Consider the following 20,408-nt stretch of genomic DNA (forward strand, 5'->3'; position numbering starts at 1 on the left):
GACTTGATGCCTGTCTGTGCATTCCTGTGTGATATTGAAATAATAACTTATGCACTCCCCAAACTGAATGTTTTAGCCAAGCTCTATGCCTAACCTTACACTTTAAAACCCTCTCAACCTCTTGATTTGGTGACTACTCAAGCAGCTATAGATTAAGATATGGGAAGTGATGCTTTGTATGCTATGCTAAGTGGAATGGTGAAAAATCAAATCCTTAAAAATTATCAGGCACATTTGATTAATTTTTCTAAACTGGGTTCAGCTCATGGGTATCTGTGGGGCAGATGGGAGTCTAAATGTGAGCACTGGTTATAATGGGAGCTTGCATCAATGAAGACTGAGCATGACTAAGGGAATTTAGAGTTGCTCATCTAATCAAATGCCACTGTCTTATTTAGGACGAGTTTCTTGTTTTCTCGACTGAACTGTAACTGCAGAGTAAGAATGTGGGCTACACACAGGCATTGTCTATACCTTAGGCTTGAATCAATTGCCCAGGATTGGTATCTGGTGCTGCTCTAGAGATTCCTTGCCAATAAATGCCTGTGTAATCTTTATGTGCCTCTGCAGAGCATGCTGGTCTTTTAAGCCATAATTGCCAGTCTCATCCATCCCAAGTGGCACTTACATGCCTCAGTTGAGGTAGCTAGTCTAACCCCTAAAGTTGTGAGATGGGTCAGCAGTTAGGTTAAATGCACCTTCAGTGTTATGCTCTCTATAGTTTTGGGGTTTTTATCCAATGGAGATGTATGCATATTTATTAATATTTTTAGAGGAAAAAGTAGAGAATTTGAAAGGTTCACAAAGAAATGAATCATTTTATTTCATGTTAAGTGTATCATCAGTGAAGATAAAATTAACTGTGTGCACTAGTCAATGAGTATAACACAGGCTACTGAACTGTTAAGTATATTCAAGTTGCCATGTGCATTGAATAAGGCAATAGCTGTCTGGAAAAAATTGCATGCTAAGATTAAAATTGCCCACATAGCACATACATACAAGTGACTAATTCATATTGTGAAGAAACCTTGATTAAGGCAATTCTAGAGGTGAACTCTGAAAACCCTCTAAAACCTCTTATATTTTTCATGTACAGGTATTTGTTTTTAAGTAAATAACCCCCCAAAGTATACCAAGAAATTTAGCCATTTATCAGCTTCTTGTTATATGTCATGAGCTGGAATCTAGTTTACTCTTGACATATATAGAACTCATAAACTCACACCACAGACAAACCACTGAGCTCTGACTTATTTAGTATGCTGTAATTATTCTGCTCAATTTCCCTTCAAAACATTTTGATTCCTTAGAGTATGGCATGACCCAATAATGAAATAATTATAAAATAAGGAGTTTAATTGTCTTCTGGTGAAACTCAGATGGAAAATTTGTTTTTTTAAGAATTGGGATTAGATAAAACTAAAATTTTCCCCTGTAACATCTCATTGGAGCACAAAAATATACACCAGTTACTGAAATGCTTCTTTAGCATAAAACAAATGTATTTTGATATTACAATTTTGAGACATTATGCCTCTTAATTTCCAGACAATTCAGCATTGTGTGCATGTATATTTGCATTAACTCTGAACCTGGCTAATACACCTGAGGTAATTGCTATGCTATTTTAGTAGCTGAAGTGCCAGCAAAGTGAAATACTTCAGATTTTTTAGCTAAAAGAAAGAACTAGTTTTAAGGCACTTTAGATGTATCAGGTTGTTATTAGTTTGGTTTTGGGTTTTTGTTGAATAAAATCATAAATTTTGAAGTCTCAGCTACTTATTTCAATTTAGTATTATATAGGATATAGTATTATAATTCTTACAATACTACTCAGAGCATAATATCCCAATTAATTTTTAAGAGGTCATAGTATCATAGAATCATAGAATTTAGGGGTTGGAATGGACCTTACAGATCATCTAGTCCTAGTCTTCATGGGGGATTTCTGTTGGAAGAGCAACACGGTGGTTCATAAGCAATCCTGGAGGTTCCTTAAATGTGTTAATGATAACTTCCTTACACAGAAGACAGAGGAACCAAGGAGAGGAGCTGTGCTGGACCTTGTGCTCACCAACAGGGAGGAGCTGGTGAGGAACGTGGTGGTCCAAGGCAGCCTTGGCTGTAGCGACCATGAGATGGTGGACTTTCAGATCCTCAGGGCGGTGAGGAAGGCGCACAGCAAGCTCACTGCCCTGGACTTCAGGAGAGCAGACTTTGGCCCTTTCAAGGACCTTCTTGGCAGAGTCCCTTGGAATGAAGCCCTGGAAAGCAGAGTGACCCAAGGCTGCTGGCTGATATTCAAGGATCAACTACTACAAGCTCAGGACTGATGCATCCAGACATGGAGGAAATTGGGCAAAAATGCCAGAAGGCCTCTGTGGATGAATAAAAAAGTGCTGAGGAAACTCAAGGGGGAAAAAGGGAGGACAAATGGCCTGGGAAAAATACAGAGAAGCTGTAAGAGAAGCTAGAGACAGAGTCAGGAAAGCTAAGGCACAGCTGGAATTGAGGCTAGTCAGGGACAAGATCCTCCGCCATGCCGAGTTACAAGAAGTGTGCGCACCTTTTCTGTTATATGGATATGAAGAGGGGAAGCAACTCTGGAAAGTCTGAGAAGCAAATTGCAACAACAAGTGAAGGAGAAAAGAATTTTGTGTGCTTAACAGTTACAGGTACTTACACTTCTCTGCACGTGCTTGGGATAATTTTTCTGAATCCTGAAAGCACAGTAATTTTGTGATGTGAGACTCATTTCTCAAGCATCTTCTACTTAGATCCTGATAAATGTGGTTGTTGTCTTGTGCTCTGTTTTAACTTTTTCTGAAGAATTAAAGTTGGGAAGAAGTTAAATGTAGAGACTAAAAGAGTGAGGGAGAAAGGAGGAAATAACAGACAGGCAGACAGTATTCTGTAGTACATCTCCGTAATAAAAATAAAGATAAGAGATAAGACTCTACTCTTAGGTTTTGGGAGCTTTATAAATGTTGCAAGCTTAATTTAGTGTATTGGTAACAGCAATAATATAGTCCTCATAAAGCTTAATGGTATACCTGCTTAAGGGGTGCATGTGTGTGTGTGTATTTATCTAAAACTTTATCTGGCAATAAAAATGCACATATTTTGTTTATAGTAGCCAGTTCAGAGCTGCCTCAATACCATGCCATGATCTGAAAATTGTTGACATTTTGGAAATAATGTGTCAGTTTATAAGAGCTCTAGGTCAGCACTATTGTTTCTTGTGTTAAAGACCACAGTAGAAGTAGTTGGAGGAATCACTAGATTCAAGAGTCATGAGTAACCAATCCCTTTCTTCCTTGATACCAGGATGCCCAGAAATTGAGTAAGCTGTAAGAGGTTCACTGCCTCAGTCAAAGGAGACTTTTTGGGTGCTATACAGTCACATGCTCAGTTCAGACCATTGGAATAACTTGAGCCTTCCTCAAGCCTATATTATGTTCTGTATTCTTCCTAGTCACCAACGAACAATTCTTAAGAGTAAGAACTTGAGTCAATTCTCAGAAACCTTGTGTCTCATGGGAGATGTCTAGTGTGCCAGTTGGGTATTTATTGTATGCTGTCCAGTTCTGCGCACTTACTTACTACCTTCTAGTTCTCAAGCACCCATTTCCAGTGGCTGTGTCTGGTTTTGTCACACACTTCTTGTAACCTGGAATGGCAGAGGCTCTGGAGACATGCACAGTATCATCAGGGGTTGCAGACCATTATGATCATAACAATTTCTTTGTCAGTTGAATAGTTTATTACATTTGATGATGAGCTTCTGTGGGGTGTAACTGCTTCTGCTCTGTGCTCTACAATACACCAATAGTGTTTTGGTCAGTTACCATCTTGCAATGCATTATGGCAGGAGTAGCAGTGTTAGCAGTGGTAGTAATTTCACGTACTGAATATCAAGTGAAAAAAATTCTCAAGTTTGGGAAAAGGCTAGCCATGCTAGTCTGTAAAATGGGCTCTAAATGAGGCAAGCATTAGCTTTATAGTACAGATATTATATTCATCCAGGCAAAAGATCATTTCAATTCAGGGTAATATACAGTAGAGAGGATTTGCCTCATGTAAGTATGGACTCGTTTGATTTTTGAATGTAACCTGATATGTACAATCAGGGAATGAATGTTCAACAGGTGTGCTAATACTATATTCTCTGATCTCATTCTGCCTTTGAAACTTTTTAGCATCTTTTAACAGTTCTAAGTATTCACTTCCAGCAAAAGCTAGAAGCTATGGTAAATTTTGTCACGTTTTCATGTGAACTCTGCTCCAGGAATATGACAATTGGTAAGTAAAAGAGGTCATGTGCCAGCAGGGATGGATGTTTGCAAGTAGTTTAATCTGTGTTAGTTGAGGTGTAAGTTGTGAAAAATAATGTCCAAAAAATGCCACAACTGTATTTTGCCACTGAATGTTTATTTTCCATAAAAATCTGAAGCTGAGCATCACATAAAATATTGCAATTAAACATTGTATTATATAATTATCAAACATTGAACTAAAGTCTACATGCAGTGCTGGTACAGTATTTTATTTATGTTTCTGATGTCTCACTTTATATTTTATTAAGGCCTAATTATTCATATAATCATCTATGCAGCCCAAAAGCAGAATTAGTATTATGGTTAAAGGTGTAAAATATTCAGCTAAGTTAATATAATGATGGCTTAGAAAAAAAATTTGAATCAGTGAGAAATGTAAAATAAAAATGTGCCTGTGTGAGCCCTAGAAGTAATGTCATCAGATGTAGTGCAACTTACACAGTGCACAGAACTGTTGTGGCTCTGTTTTGTGAAGATACAAATTCTAACACAGATTAATTTGAATATCTTATGTTTTTAGAACAAATATTTCATTCTGGCTCTTGCTGAAATAATCGCAGGAGTATATTTTAAAATTTCTGTATTATAGTGTAATTTTATTTAGATGCTTTATAAGCGTATTTCACCGGAAACCACATTCTGGTATATCTCTCTTGTCAAAGGAATATAGGAACATGCAGGTTCATGCATGAAGTACAGAGGTTCGGATATAATTTCTGGATTAAATCCTTCATTCACCAGATGCATTTTCTGATGCTTGAAAGTTCCAGTAATTTGCATAACATCCTAGAAAATAAATAGTTCAAGTAAAGTGTAATATTCCATTTCAGCCTATGTCCATGAAAATATGAATCCCTTACAGAATAATTTTTCCTATAGAATTTCTTCAGTTAAACAGAATTATCTGACTCACAGGTGCCATGAATTCTAAATCTAAATGAAGGGTTTAATTCTTATTCATTTGCCTCTTAAAACCACACATAAGATTGCAAGTCTCTGCTTCAAAATACGCATTTTCTCTTAACTTTCATTAGGGCAGCTCATCACAAAATCAGTAGTGTGCAGGACACTCGGTGGTGCTCTGCAGAGAGCTGACTGATTTTGTGGCACTGGCTCTCTTCTCATTTCCTACTGCTAAACTTCATTAAATAAAGCTTGTTACATTAATATTACTTTAAAATAAATCTTACTAAACAGACATTAAACCCAAAAATGTTAAATGCCTTCCTGTGTTATTTGTCTGTGTAAGCAGTTGCCCTCCAGCAGGTTTTCACGTGACAATTCATGAGCAAGCTGTTCTGCACACAATAGTCAGTGTGAGAGCAAAGTGGTGTAGAAAACAATTTCCTTTCAAATGTGGTTTATGTTAAGAGACAATTTTAAAACAGACTGTTCTCAAGCATTGTTATTACTTATATGGTGTTTACAATGTAGAGTTCCTGTGCTGAAGGAAACCACTTTTTAGTTCTTGTTGGAAGTAAGTTCAAAAGAGTCAAGTGAAAAAGGTACTTTCTGAATGCTACAGAGTTCCCTGGTTCTTTGCATCGTTGTCCCTGAGCCTCTCATATTCTGCTGGAGAACAACTCTCAGTGTGTCTGATTTCTACAAAACCAGATTGCAGGTCCTATCAGAAAGAGCCTAGATATGGACTGCTGGAAAATTTTCAAGATTGATTTTATTCTTAATCCAATTTACACTTGTGTAAATATTCATTAGTTTGTTCTGCTAGTAGCTTTGGTTACTTTGGCTCCTTTCAGTTACCTGAAAAATGCTTTAGTCAGAGAGCACATCAACGCAAACAGGTTTCATCAGTTCCACATATATAGAACCTAGAGCTCCATATAAATTTCCTCCATCTAATGGAACTGTAAGGAAAAATCTGTTCCAAAGGCTTTTCCCAGAAGATACCACTGCTGTCCCGTGGCACCATAGATGGTATAACCTCTGCTAACTGTATACATTTACTTAGTACACTAATCTGTTAGTGAAAAGCTGCGTTTTCTCAATCTTTAAAATTGTTAATAATTAGACTTCCCTCTAAATGTAAACATTCCTTTTCTCCTCTTTCTCTCCAGTTGCATGCACTGTACTACATTCCCAACCAACTTCGGACCTTTCAATTTGTCAATATTTAGGGAGAGGCAAAACTGCTAAATGCTTCTCATCATCCCCTAACAGCAGAAAACTGTGAGCTACAAACTGTCAGAAGATGTAATAAGGGGCCCTTTCCTGCTCTTTGCTGTTCATGCTCCCCTGTCCTGTTGCAGAAGATCATTCTGTGAGGAGTAAATGAGGGATGCAATCTTTGCGCTTCCAAAGTTCACAATAGAAAAGAATTGTATCCCAGTTCTGCTTTTATACTTTAGAAGATGTGGGTGCTTTTCAATTCTCAGATTAAGATATTCTCTATAAAATATTTATCTTACTATCTGTTGCAAATAACTAGATATTTGTTTGGTATTTTGTCAGTACCAGTGAAAAGTAATCATTTCAAGAACAGCCACATTAGGAATAGGTTTGGAATGGATCACGTCACCCTTTTATAAGAAGACAGTTATGTGTAATATTACCCGTGTGTGTTTGCTTAGTCTCCCATTGCCTCAAAGAAAACAGTAGTTAAAGATGAAGAACTGTGAAGCAAAATCCAATTTTACCAAGTTATGAATCGCATCTAGGATTTTTAGGTATGAATGGAACCTTAAGGCAAAATATAAGCTTAATTCATCAAATATTTCCTTAACTTCATAATAATAAGAGCAGCAATAATTTAGACTCGTATTACCTTTAGTTTTCAATTATTCAAACTGTTTGTAAATTAATTCCCACATTTCATGATTGTAGAGACCAATTTTAAAGTCAGACAGAAGATAAATACAAGTAGGAGACAACTGATTGTCTTACCATGATCCTCACAAAGCGTGGTTGGGCATAACTTGGAAGGAAGTCCACAACATGCTTATAGAGTCTTTCTCCATTAAAGGGTTGGCCAGGTTTAAGCACAATAGCTGCCATCCCTGTTCTTCCTTCATAATCTAAAAAAATTGACAAACAGTATGACAAGCCTGTTTATGAATGTTGTATGACATTTGGAGGCATTTAGTATTGGTCAGAGCAAATATATTGATGTTGTGATATATTTGCCCTACCTTCTCAGACATTGCTGAATATGAGATAGATGACATTTTGTATTGGAAGGCTTTAAAAGTTACTTTCAGCGGGTTTATTCCATTAAAAAATGTCACAGAGATCTTTTTGTTAGGGATTCTGTGTAGCTGACAGCTGCCTGCTAGGTTTTCCTGCCACATTGCTCAGTCTTAACATTGATAACATAGTGGCATAATTAAATCAGGGGACTATTAATTCAATAAAAAGTGGAATGCACTCACACAAAGACTAATGCAAAAGACAGACATAGATAAGTATGAGGCTGTATTTGGTCTCTATAAAGTCTAATGGCTACTGTACACAGTATAAGCAGTGCTGAGTGTTTTGCACTCTGCTCCACAGACAGATTAGTGATAAATAGGGGAAGTGCCTCCTAGTAAATTACAGGCACCAAATTATGTTTGACACGAAAACAGATGCAAAACCCATTTCAAAAAGATGTAACACACAGAGTTCCTGCATTCTCTGTGTTGAAACATGAATGAAAATTCCTAATGGATAAAACATCTAAACTGGAAGAAAGCAGCTGCCAATGTTAAATCTGCCCAGAATGAAAGTGCAGCTCTGAGGTGTGGCCTGAGAAGATAAAATATGCTTGTTCCTTTTCCTGACAATAAATTTGCAGTTTCAAATTGTTGATATGCTACAAAGTTTGTTTTGGCAGTATTTGAGACTCGGGTCAATTCAGAAATTTGAAAGACCATGCTGTCCAGATTTTATAGACACTACAACCAAAACTTAATGTGATTCTTAAGCTCGAGGCCTTATTTTGATGTGCTATTCACTGCCTGAGATAGCAATAACCCTTTCAAGGAGTTCTTGTCAGCTCCACCTGTAGATGACAAGAAGAGGTGCTTTGCATATTAGATTACAGTTTTATTTGCATGCACTTGAGGATATCATCTCTAAAAAATTAACATATTGGCATCTGACAGCCTCCTGCTGACCAGTCATTCAGATGATGGCCTCTTAATTTTATTTTCATGTATTCTTCATTGATTCCACTGTGTTTCCCATCTCTCAGTGCTAAATAGTGTTTTATCTCTTGACAGCTTCTTCTTTATGTGACTAGTTTCTTTTAATACGAGACTTTATTTGCCATAATTCAAAGGAAACAAAGAACACAACACTACAAGAAAGTTTTCCATTCTCAGCCTGTTCCTTCAATGGATCCATTTTCTGAGAAATATTCATGATCTTGTAATTTAGTTGCCTACAGCTTTTTAGCATGGTATTGTATGTTTTTATGGAGCATCATATGTGATTGGGAAAATTTTGGTTATGAAAAAATATATATGTTCTTGTACAGTACTTACAAGACAGTGTTTTCAGACATGTCATCTTTTAATATGTCCCATTTTACTATTTTTCAGATGAAAGCCAGTAGCCTAAGGCAAGCCTTCTGTAGTTTGACTTTGTACTTCCCATATCTGTGTTATGATTTTTAATTCATCCCAATGTTTCTCCCATTCATTACAAAATTTAATCGTGTTTATTAAATACAGCATATTGCTGGAACTGGAATTTTAAAGCTCTGTAGGAATGCCTGAATTGCCAAGGTCACACCCTTTTTTTCCTTACATGTAAGTGTTCATTCTATTGCAAGAACCGAAAAGCTAGAGCAGGATAGTATTATTTTCATTATATATCCTCAAACTATAGGAATGTCTTACTTTTTATGCTTACACCGTAAACATTAACTTCTTGGACAAAATCCATCATACCAATGACCTCTGCAACTTCTGAAGTGGCGACATTTTCTCCTTTCCACCTGTTGAAATTATTTTTTCAAATAACATAGATGTTAGCTTACACATTTTTGATCTCTCTATGATGGAGCATTATTTTTAATGTGGACTAGCATTATTCTTAACTGAAGAATGTAGATAAGACAAACTTTTTTCTGATTTAGTGCCATCTCATTTGAGATCCCAACCTTAAAAGAACTGCCAAATTTGAAAAACTCTACTGTGTTGCTGTTAACTTCGATGGTCTTTGATTCCTAGACTTACAGTTTCAGTGTACAAAAAAATTTACATTCATCAGGTTCAAGTCTGAGCTGTGTCATCCAATCCTGCACATGTATGATTTCTTACAAGCTTACTGGATTTTCTCTTAACTCTATGCTATACCTGAAAGTGTCTCCCACCCTGTCAGTGAAGTAGAGGAAGCCATCCTCATCCTGCATGAGGAGGTCTCCTGTATCAAGATATACATCTCCTTCCACAAACACGTTACGCAGGAGTTTCTTCTCTGAGGCTTCTTTGTTTCCAGCATATCCAGAAAATGGGGCATCCTGAGTAACCTGAACAACTAGAAGACCAGGTTTACCTGCAGGGCATGAAAAGGGGATGTAAAGAAGCACATATACAGGGAGCAATTAGAGCATAAAGTATCCTATCAAAAATCTTTTCAAAAGTCATATCTATTCTACTTATCTTACTACTAAATTTCCTGAGGCATCTCCTGAACAGCAGAAATCAGTGAGTGGAAAAGAGAACATAGATTTTCTTCCTTCTCTTCCAGGAAGCTGGACCACAGGTAAGAGATTTTTGGAGTATGTTCTACACCACTTACCCTGAAAATGCATTTACCCAGTGAAAGGATGACTTTTGTGACTTGGAAAGGGTGCGGGTAGTTAAACAATACACATGGGAGGGAAATATAGTGTCTAAGCTCTTATGCTTTGAATTTTTCTGGAGAAAAGGGTTGCTACTGCCCTCAGCACTGTGCTGGTGTGACAATCCGTATTGTAAGACATAGCATGCCTGGGTCTCCAGACATCGAGTCCCTGGAGTCTGCAGCACATCCCTACTGGGGACCAATCCTTGTTGCTACTTGGCTAAGCCCCTTTATAACAAGGGCAAAAATGCCATTGACTTCACTCGACCTGACTCAGAATACTCTTTAAAAATGAATTTTCATTATTCTATACCTATAATATGTACTTGTTTTTTCTCGATTCCTGAGGTGGAAAGATATTTCTATCTTCTAAAGACTTTTATTGTTATTCCTTCAAGGAGATGTTTTCTAACAAATAATTTTTTTCATAGTTGTACTTCTACACCTTATATTAAATCCTCTTTATTGTTTTGAACTCTCAATGTGGACAGTGGAATGAAAGCTCAAAAATATCACCATATAAACTGAGGTATCGGTTAGTAAATAGATTACCAATATTTTTCCTTACCTATGGGTGATTTCTGACACCTTCCGTTTTCATCCTTTATAAGTTCTTGTTTCCAGACATCATATTTCAACAACTCAAAAGAATGTAGGAACTAAATAAAAAAAGCACATAGGCATACTTAAAACCTCACTGTCTTACTCACTTTTTAGTTGTCATGATAAAAGTTGTCCCTATTGACTTCTAGAAGATGTGAAACAGCCTGAAATATCCTGACAGTATTTTGAGACTGTTGTCAGAAAGTGTTCATATCATGGTAAGCAACACTAAATATATATGTGCAGATAAGTATTCATCTCCTTTATTGACAAAAAGAAGTCTATTTTCCTAGAGTATGGTCAGATTTCAACCATCTATATGAAGGAAACTGAAACAGTGTCAATTTTGCTTTAGAATTACCATCCATTTCTAAGTAGAGACTTAACATTACTGGTTTACAAATCAGGATGATTCTCTGACCAAAAAAAAAAAAAAAATCCAAATTGAATTATAGACATGTTGAAAATTACTCCAGCCAGATCCAAGTGGAAACTCGCAGCACAATGGTTTCATTTAGTCTTTCCTGCCTTAATCCCCTGTCCACATTGTTAAGGTTGATAAAAGATCAAATGCCTCACAGAGTTGTTTTTATTATGGCCATGCGAAGGCATTTTTGTCATCTCAGATTTCTTTTATATATTCTGGGGGAAAAGCTGGAACAGAAGCTTCTGTGGTGTCCTCCTGTATATTTATTGTGGCATCAAAATACATGTACAGAGAAGGGAGTCAAGTAAGCGGCTAAGAATAAGATTTCTTTTTTCATGAACCAGATTTTTCTATATCTGGACTGTGGTAACCAGGTTCTTCCATGTACCCTTTTGCCCTTTACAATTTCAACCTTTCACTTGCCTTTTTTTTTTTAAATTATTGGATGGTTAATTGGTTGGTTGATTTGATTACATTTACCTTTGAGAAAAATCCAGCACGGCCCACAGCTCCTATTTTATTAGTGTAGTTCAAGAAACCAAGATTTCCTTCTGTGGATCCATAGAATTCAAATAGTTTAATTGGGCCAAACCTCATCAGAAATTCTTTCCATACAGAAGGTCTGACACCATTTCCTAGAGCAAGGCGCACTTTGTGTGCTCTGTCCTCTTCTTTCTGTGAACAGACAAAAAGAAACATCCTGCCCTGAGAAAAGTGGGTCTAAATACCTAGACTTGATCTAATATTTCCTATTAGAATTATTTTCCTTTATGAACTGCCACCTTGACTTAAATGCTTCACAGAAACGCTTTTATGTTGTAAAAATCAAACTGAAAAGCAGCAGAACTCTTATAGGTCTGAGGTTCAAGGATTTTTGTAGGCTGAAGAATTTATATCTATAGTTCTGCAGTTCTTTGCATTTTCATTTATAAATTCTATAACTGAGATGTATATTACAAATTTTAAAATATTTTAACTGTAAATAAATAGGTTTCAAGTAAGTTATATTTCCCATAGAATGAATGTTGCTTTCTGAACCAAAGAAAGAAATTCTTCCTCATAAACCAAATCATGTCTTAGAAAACACTTGTGACACCCTATGGTCAGTTCTACATTTAATGATATTTGGCAATAAATTTTACGCATCTATCATGTTCCCTATGGAACCTGAAAAGGAGCAGAAGAGTTTATAGCTCCTTACAGTATCTCATATGATTAGGAGCAATTTTTTATCTTAAATTCAGATTCAGAAAAGATTGTAACCAAATCTGCATCAAAATGTAGTTGTTAACATGTCATTGTTACATGTCAATTATGTAATTATTGTGGTAAACTACTCAAATATTTACTTACATAAATGTTTTTTGCATTGGGGCAGAATGCTCAGCACCCTATAAACAGGACCACAGCCAAGACTCTGCCTGTGGGAAAGTCCTCACTTTTTCTGAAGATGTAGTTGGGGTTGAGTATTTAAGTTACTGTCACGGCTGAATGTCAGCAGGCAATAAAATTATTTCAGGTCCACAAGAGTGGTTTCTTCAAACCAAATAAATGCATTCTGTTTTTATTGCAGTATTATTCTGAACTTTAAAAACTGTAAAAATACATTTGATTTGTAAATATTAAGGTGATTTCAAAACATTGAAATGTTTTAGCAGAATTAGTGTTTCAACATTTGACCTCCAAAAATGTTCACATAAAATTGTTTTGTGAACTCTGGGTTAACAGACAATTTCATTTGATCCAGAACTGCATTTTGTGGCAGATTAATTTGCCACAATAGGATCAACTGTAATGCTGACTAAGCTCTACTTGCTAAACACAGGAGTGGAGACTTCCCTGCTTCTGCCTAATGAGATGTGGGATTTTTTGCAATTTTAATGGTAAATCTGAATGATCTGATCACATACATGTTATCAAACCCAATTATGAACCAGTTGGCAGGCTGATTGGGACACTTCTTTCATACCTAATATTGTCCCTTTCTCAGTACTTGGTCTTCACAGTAACATGATGGATTTTGTTATTTTTCCCCAAAATATCTGATGTTCCTCTCGGAGTAAATCTCAAGAGTTTGAGAGATTATAAGCAATAGGAAAAATAGACATCCTTACCCTGGTTCATCCCTATTGCAACAATCTGCAGCATTTCCCTGAATTACCTTGAATTTTAAATACCTTTATCTTTAAAGTGGCATGGATTCTGGTTTGTTTGTTACCTTGTATGGGCTGCCATGCTTAAAATCTAATTCTGATAGGTACATGAATGCTGGTTAAGCTTGCAGTAGGCTTAATTAGTCTGAGACTCTCTGTCTACATCAAGAAATAAATGGGTGCCTCCTAGTTCCCAAATCCATGTTCTTTCTCAATTTCATTGCGAGACATAGGCATGCTCAGTGAAAAGAGGTAAGACATGTGATCTTGACAGGATGCCTGATGCATTTCTATTGGCTTCCTCTCTTCCTCAACTCCTGTAGGCCGTATTTCTGTTCTTCCCTCTTACCAGTTGCCAGTTATATGTCAATAGCTTCTCTACTAAATTCTTATTATTGAGCCCAGTAAAGAAAGCTCTTCCTCAGGTTCTTCCTTCAGGAGAGACCTTTACACAACTAGCTTGGCCTACCTTATGTTTTCATTGGGTTTTTTTGATCCATGCACTACTGAAATAATGTTGGTACAGACTTGAGTTCTGGCCAACAGCTTTCCTGTCTTGCTCCCTTTAATACCCTTTTTTTATCTTTGACCCCTCTCCTACATCCAGACCACCCAATAGTAAGTCTGTTCAAACCAGCTGGAGAATTGTTGCTAGGTGTTGCATCAATCTCTGACCAATGGGTTTGGAGATCATTTGAACTTTGTGCTCGTACATGATGTTCTCTGAGGTAGGTAGGAATACTTCTTGTCACCTCCCTTCAGTAACATTCTAACTCCCAAGTATAAAATTAAAAAAATTAACCAAGCTTTTCCACTGCCATTGAGAAACAAACGTTGCAATTTAATAAATATTGTCAGACTTGCTTTTCTGCTGCTGCTCTATTTGGTGATATCTTCCTTTTGTCCTAAATATGATCATGATTTAGCTCCCATGAACTTTAGGACTGTTATCCCAGGGATGACCAAGACCTTGCACCACACTATTGCCACTTTGGCTTTATACATATAAATCCACCATCATATATACAGCCATGGGGAAATAAAAGTGTCTTTGGAACACCTCTTAAGTAAAATATTTAAACTACCAAAAACTCATTCATCAGTATCAAAGCCACACAAAAACTAGTTATCATCCATTACATGGTGAATATAGTAGGCTTCTCTGATAAGTGACTACTTCGGAACAGTGCAGTGAAGTTGTTTAATCATTTAGTCTGGTTTGGACTCTTGTTTGATCATTGAGTCTGATTAAGCTTTTACTGCTTGTACCTTTTCCTTACTGAACTGCAACTTGCTGGTCACTCAGCTGAAAAGCTAACAAGCTTGGCTTCACAGAGGCATTTATGTTACTGTCTGGGTATGATTGTCCTATCCTGACAGGCTTGTTTCTGTGCTTTATATTTGCTGGTATAAACGTGATTACTATTGTAGAACAGCAAGGAACACAAGAGCTAAATTTTGTGTGTGCCAGGAAAAAACTATCGAACACTAAAATACTATACCGCTGAGAAATGGGTGAATTTATCTGACTTGCTATGTCTTCAAGCTGCATTTGCAAACAAGAACTTACACTGGGTTGATTGCAGAGATAGCGGCAGAGTTCTCCTATGTACAAAAATATGGTAATGTTGTGTTTTCTACAGTCATTCCAAAACTGGCTTGCAGAAAATTTCTTCTTCAAAACACAAGTTGCTCCTAGGTGATGAAAACAGATAAGAAAATTCAAAATCACCTTTAAAATCTATCTTGTCTTCTATCACTGTTGTGGAAAAAAATTTTAATTCTCTTAATCCAATTAATGATAAATTAAGCTAATTAAATAAATTGCTTGCTATTTCCATCAAGATATTTTTTATGTGACTTGTACAATCAAGCCTTGCTTCTTTTTCTGAGTAGTAACTAAAAACTTTCAGTATCACAAGAGAAGTAAATCTTTTATTCCTCTCTAGTAGTTAGGAATAAGTCAAAGCCTAACCATTTTGTTGCTATCTAGATGTTGAACTGGGGTAACCCTGAAAAAGAGTGCTTGGTGTGGGGGATAGAGTAGCTCACAGCTTCTCTGTTTGTGTGAGAAGAGGTGAAGAGGAAATGGGCTCAGAGTCTTTGTTTCTGTGTCACTTCTCTTTTTTTGTTTCTTGCCAACTCATCATCAACACTTTTTTGTTTGTTTCTGTGACCCTGATGAAACCTTTCAGAGCTTTCCATTGCAAAAGCCACCTCATCCTAGACCACTCATGTCTTCTGCCCCACTCTTTCTTTCCAAGTGTTGTCAGCTAAGAACGTACAAATTTCATGTTTCTAGCCTTTCAAAAATTCCTTTTTTCCCAAGTCCTGTTTGTCCCACGTGAAATTTCCCAGTGACTTCCAAGATTCTAATTCCTTATTAATCTGCTTTTTTCCTAGATTACCAGTTGCCCCCTGATCCTGAAGCCCTATCAGAGCCCTTCAGCCTCACTTACCTCAAAGCCTTGTCATTTCAATTCCAGATTCCCAAGTTCCCATCAGAACAGCCCACCTAAGAAAGCTGTCACCCTAAATTTTCTGTTCCAAGACAATTCATAGCTTCAAACCTATTAATACACTATTTTCCCATCCCTTTCCTGTTTCTGTCAGTCTGTGGCAGTCTTGTCAGCAGAAGCTGTGGTCCAGCATGCCTGCCTGGGTTGTGCCTAAAGGAAAAAAACACTGACATGTCCCTTAAAATAGTTCAATTATATACTTACTGTGTCAAAAAGCAGCATCTGGCCAAGGCTCTAAGGACAGAAAACATACCTGAAAAAGTATCTGGTTACTAACCCTCTACAAATAACTCTTATTATGAGAATTGAAAGGGAAGGTTCTGTCTTTCCTTTCCTTCACCTTAATAGGATGAATCTAATTCTATAGGCATTACTCTAATATGTGACTCAAAAAGCACCAAAACGCAATTAATTAAACTTATTTTGAAGTTTAGCTGAAGCTTCCACAATGCGTTTGTACGTTTTGACACCAAAAATCAAGCCTGACTTCTCAGGTGCCTATGTGAATGCCCTTGCAGACTTTTGGTATAGGATACAAATATGATTTCACGTTACAATCATAGAATCATCTGGGTTGGAAAAGACTTCCAAGATCATTGAGTCCAACCCTACCATGTTTACTAGACCATGGCATTAAGTGTCACATCCAGTCTCAGCTTAAAAACATCCAGGGATAGTGAATCCTCCACCTCCCTAGGCAACCCATTCCAATGTCTGATTGCTCTCCCTGTAAAAACTCTCTTCTTAATATCCAACCTAACCCTCCCCTGGCAGAGCTTGAGTCTGTGCCCTCTTGTCCTCCTGCTGGTTGCCTGGGAGGAGAGACCAACCCCCACCTGACTCCAACCTCCTGTCAGGGAGTTGCAGAGGGTGATAAGGTCTCCCCTGAGCCTCCTCTTCTCCAGGCTGAACACCCCCAGCTCCCTCAGCCTCTCCTCAGGGCACTTGTGCTCCAGTCCCTTCACCAGCCTCGTTGCTCTTCTCTGGACCTGCTCCAGCCCCTCAATGTCCCTCCTGAACTGAGGGGCCCAGAACTGCACACAGTATTCAAGGTGTGGCCTCACCAGCTCTGCGTGCAGGGGCAGAATCACCTCCCTGGTCCTGCTGACCACACTGTTCCTGATCCAGCCCAGGATGCCATTGGCCTTCTTGGCCACCTGAGCACACTGCTGGCTCCTGTTCAGCTTTCTGTCTATCCAAACTCTCAAGTCCTTTTCTGCCTGGTGCTCTCCAACCTAGAGAACAGGTCACGCAGACCTCAGGTCATTTTGTGTTGGATCTATGCAACAGCTAGTTGTTTGTTCTAAGCTTCAAAATCTATACATATACCTTAGTTATTGTCTTCAGATGGGAGAAGCTGCTAAAAATGGGAAAATGACAAAAGCCTATTGGTAAACATAATATATAAGTTACCAGTTATTCACCAAATATTAACATGTTACAGCCTTCTCAAGTTAATGAAACTTCATTACAAGGTAAGTATTACCTAACTGAATGCATCCACCGACGCCAAGAAGAGAAGCACTGATGTGATACAAGGGAAGAGTGAGATACATAATATCCTCAGAAAGAGCACCGCACTGGGAAAACGTTGAGGAGGCAAGCAGTGTTCTTAGATGAGTGATGATAGCAGCTTTTGGGAAACCTGTCAGAGGGAGAAAAGCAAAAAATTATAAATGTACTGCAGACAATAATAATTTTGCTGCAAGCAAAATTATGTTGGGAATGTACAGGAAGAATTGCCTTTTCTTCTGACTCTCTCTGTTCTGTTCTTCAGTTCTGTCCCTCATAACTCCTCAGTCTCTCAGCTTCTTCAGTCCTTTGTCTGAAAAGTTATTTAATCACAGAACCATAGAAAGGTTTGGGTTGGGAGGGACCTTAAAGATCATCTAGTTCTGAGTCCCCTGCTATGTCTCTTTTTTTGGAGGGACAAAGTCCATACCCTTCACAGACATGTGCAGACCAGCTCTGCATACAGTGTTCCCCTGTCAGACAGCAGCAATGGGAAAGCTTCTGAGAGCCACTGTGATGCTCAGCTTTTATTTGCAATAGGAATAACTTTTGCAAAGTTGTTTGACTTGACTAGTGGAAGGATTTGCTTTTCCTTCCACTCTGCAAATAACTCCCATTATCAGAATCGAAAGGGGAAGTTCCACCATTCTTCCTTTCAGAGCAACTCTTACAGATTGACTTTATAGATAAGAAATAAATTTCAGCCTTGGAGTGTCTATGTGAAAGGTTACTGACTGGAGTTGCACTTCATTATGACAAGCCAAAAATGATCTAAAGTGTACTGTGATCTTAAATCAATAAATTCCCCCCTGTCTTTACTTAAAAATGCAAGTCCTATCTCTTTGTTTGCCTGTCTGATTGCTAAATTTATACCACCTTAACTTTCAGAGAGCTGCAGTTGTGCTTTCTTAATACACATCCTTACCTGTGCTTCCTGATGTGAAGATATACATAGCTGTGTCTCTTGGGTTAGTGATAACTCTAAGGTGAGATGGAACAGGGTGATCCGTCACCTTGTCTAGTTTGTCCGATACAGTGTGAACATGCTGGAAAGGTGAACTGGTGCTCATCACCCAGACAGCAATATTATTTTCCAGAAGATGGAAAATAAATTCTTTCTCTACTGATCCCAAACACTCTGCCAAGTTAAAAATAAATAAATGAATAAATAAAAGCTAATTATTAAAATAATTGCAGCTGCAGAACCTGCATTGAAATTATACACCCTAACACTGCTTAAACCTACCACAGCCATGATAAGACTAACCTGCCTATTGGGCAGTGAAGAGAAAAATCGTGATGTTTAATTTCTCTATACTTCTCACATGGCTCTAATTTTAACTGGTATAACACCCTGAACTTACTTGGTGATGCTAATATATAGGATTAAATTTAATCAGTATGTTAAAACATTTGTTTTAAACAAAAGAAAAAAATAACAAGCCCTTATGGATTCATATGGAATTATGGCAGTACTGCTAACCTGTATAAAATATGGGAAAAGAGGAGTAGAAAGGTTAAATAAATTGTCCATTATTACATAATATGATACTAAGAGGGACAAAACTATGGCTTGATAAGTTGCAATCTTAGCTCCAAGCAATGCTACCTTGGGATCACTATGTTAAAGTAGTTCTAAAGGAACCGTTAATCTGTATGTGAGAAATCACCACTAACAAAGGGAATATGTGTCCTCCTGTAGTCAGTGAAGCTGTATATAAGACACATAAACCAATAAATAGAAGTGGAAATGAAATCATGCTTAAGTTTCTCCCCAGGCTGTTTGCTTGCTGAGGCATGATTGTTGCTTCTAGTGCCTTGTCCAGTACTTGGAGAGCTTCAGATTTAAGCCTTTTATTCTACTGATTAATTGCATGGGGTTTTTTGGTGCTTAAACACTTGACATTTAAACCACACTATCTCTTTTCCCTCTTTTTAGACAGGATATGTGTGTGTATATATGAAGTGCTTTCAGCTTTGAAGGGCTCTGATTTTCCTTCACCGATAAAAGCATTAAACAGTAGAAGGTCAGTAGGAAGTGAAGCATAAGACAGAACTTACCTTCTCCTATCACCAGTGCTTTTGCTGCACATGTGTTAATGCAGTGCAGGAGAGATCTAGAGTGGATATTGAAGTTGAGAAAAGCCACCACACAGCCGAGCTTGGCCATCCCGAACCAGACATGGATGAAGTCAGGTCCATTTGCCATCAGCAGGGCCACAGTGTCCCCTTTTTTAAGATTCCCATAGTGTTGGAAGACCTGTGCTACTCTGTTACTCCTCCTGTCCACGTCCTGATAGGTGTGCACCTTCCCTTCATGGATAATGAATGGCTTGTGGGGAATTTTTCCCACTCTCTGAATGAAAAGATCAACTATGGAGAGAATTCCATTGCTTGTCCACTTCTGTATTGTTGCTTTTAACCTCCTCCGCATCAAGAAGAACATCAGATCTTCCCAGAAATAGGGAAGAAAGATCTTCAAAGATACACACACCACCATTATTCCTCCAGCAATTGTCGAAAGCCACATAAATAGCATGCTTGGTGGGAGGGGAATAAGACATTAGCAATCTCAGAGATGTAAAATGCAATACAACATAAAAATTAACACAGAGTTCTAAGACAGAGACTGGAAGTTAATAAGCTAATTAAAATTCCACTGAGTAATTTGACAACTTTTAAAAATACCTTTTAGGAGTTTACCACAATACAAAGACCCAGAAGAGTATTAAAAAAAAAAGCAAGTTAAGAGTACAAAGGATTGTGCAGTTCATAAGTACAGAGGAGCTCTTTCAGAGTAAACAATGTGGCCAATGTGGCAGTAGAATGGAAACAGATATTCTCAAGTAAATTCAAGGAGGACATTTAGAAATTCTAAAAGCATCCCAAGAAAAAAATTCTATTTCTTTTTTTTTTAACTTGGAATGAAAATTTTGTCTAGATTTTTGATTGTACCATGGCAAATCCTAAAAAAAGATGGAAACAAACAGTTCAGGTATATAGTATATCATACTGTAATCATATCATATCAATTAGAAATATCGGGTGCCCTCAATGTAAGATGGAC

At 37.5% G+C, this 20,408-nt stretch overlaps 1 protein-coding gene across 1 annotated transcript; it reads right to left on the reverse strand.

The window, feature by feature from the left end:
* Positions 1-4,949: 4,949 nt before the first annotated feature.
* LOC103798077 (long-chain fatty acid transport protein 6-like) lies at positions 4,950-19,880 on the reverse strand. The gene is made up of 10 exons (XM_009070323.1): positions 19,403-19,880; positions 18,267-18,479; positions 17,316-17,474; positions 14,881-15,005; positions 11,638-11,832; positions 10,696-10,786; positions 9,638-9,836; positions 9,179-9,276; positions 7,242-7,372; positions 4,950-5,126 (listed from the first exon to the last, which is right to left on the reverse strand). The coding sequence occupies exons 1-10, from the start codon at positions 19,878-19,880 to the stop codon at positions 4,950-4,952; spliced, it is 1,866 nt and encodes a 621-aa protein (XP_009068571.1).
* Between the last annotated feature and the right edge of the window lie 528 nt (positions 19,881-20,408).

This window comes from Acanthisitta chloris, unplaced genomic scaffold, assembly GCF_000695815.1.
Source record: "Acanthisitta chloris isolate BGI_N310 unplaced genomic scaffold, ASM69581v1 scaffold1760, whole genome shotgun sequence".
NCBI lineage: Eukaryota > Metazoa > Chordata > Aves > Passeriformes > Acanthisittidae > Acanthisitta > Acanthisitta chloris.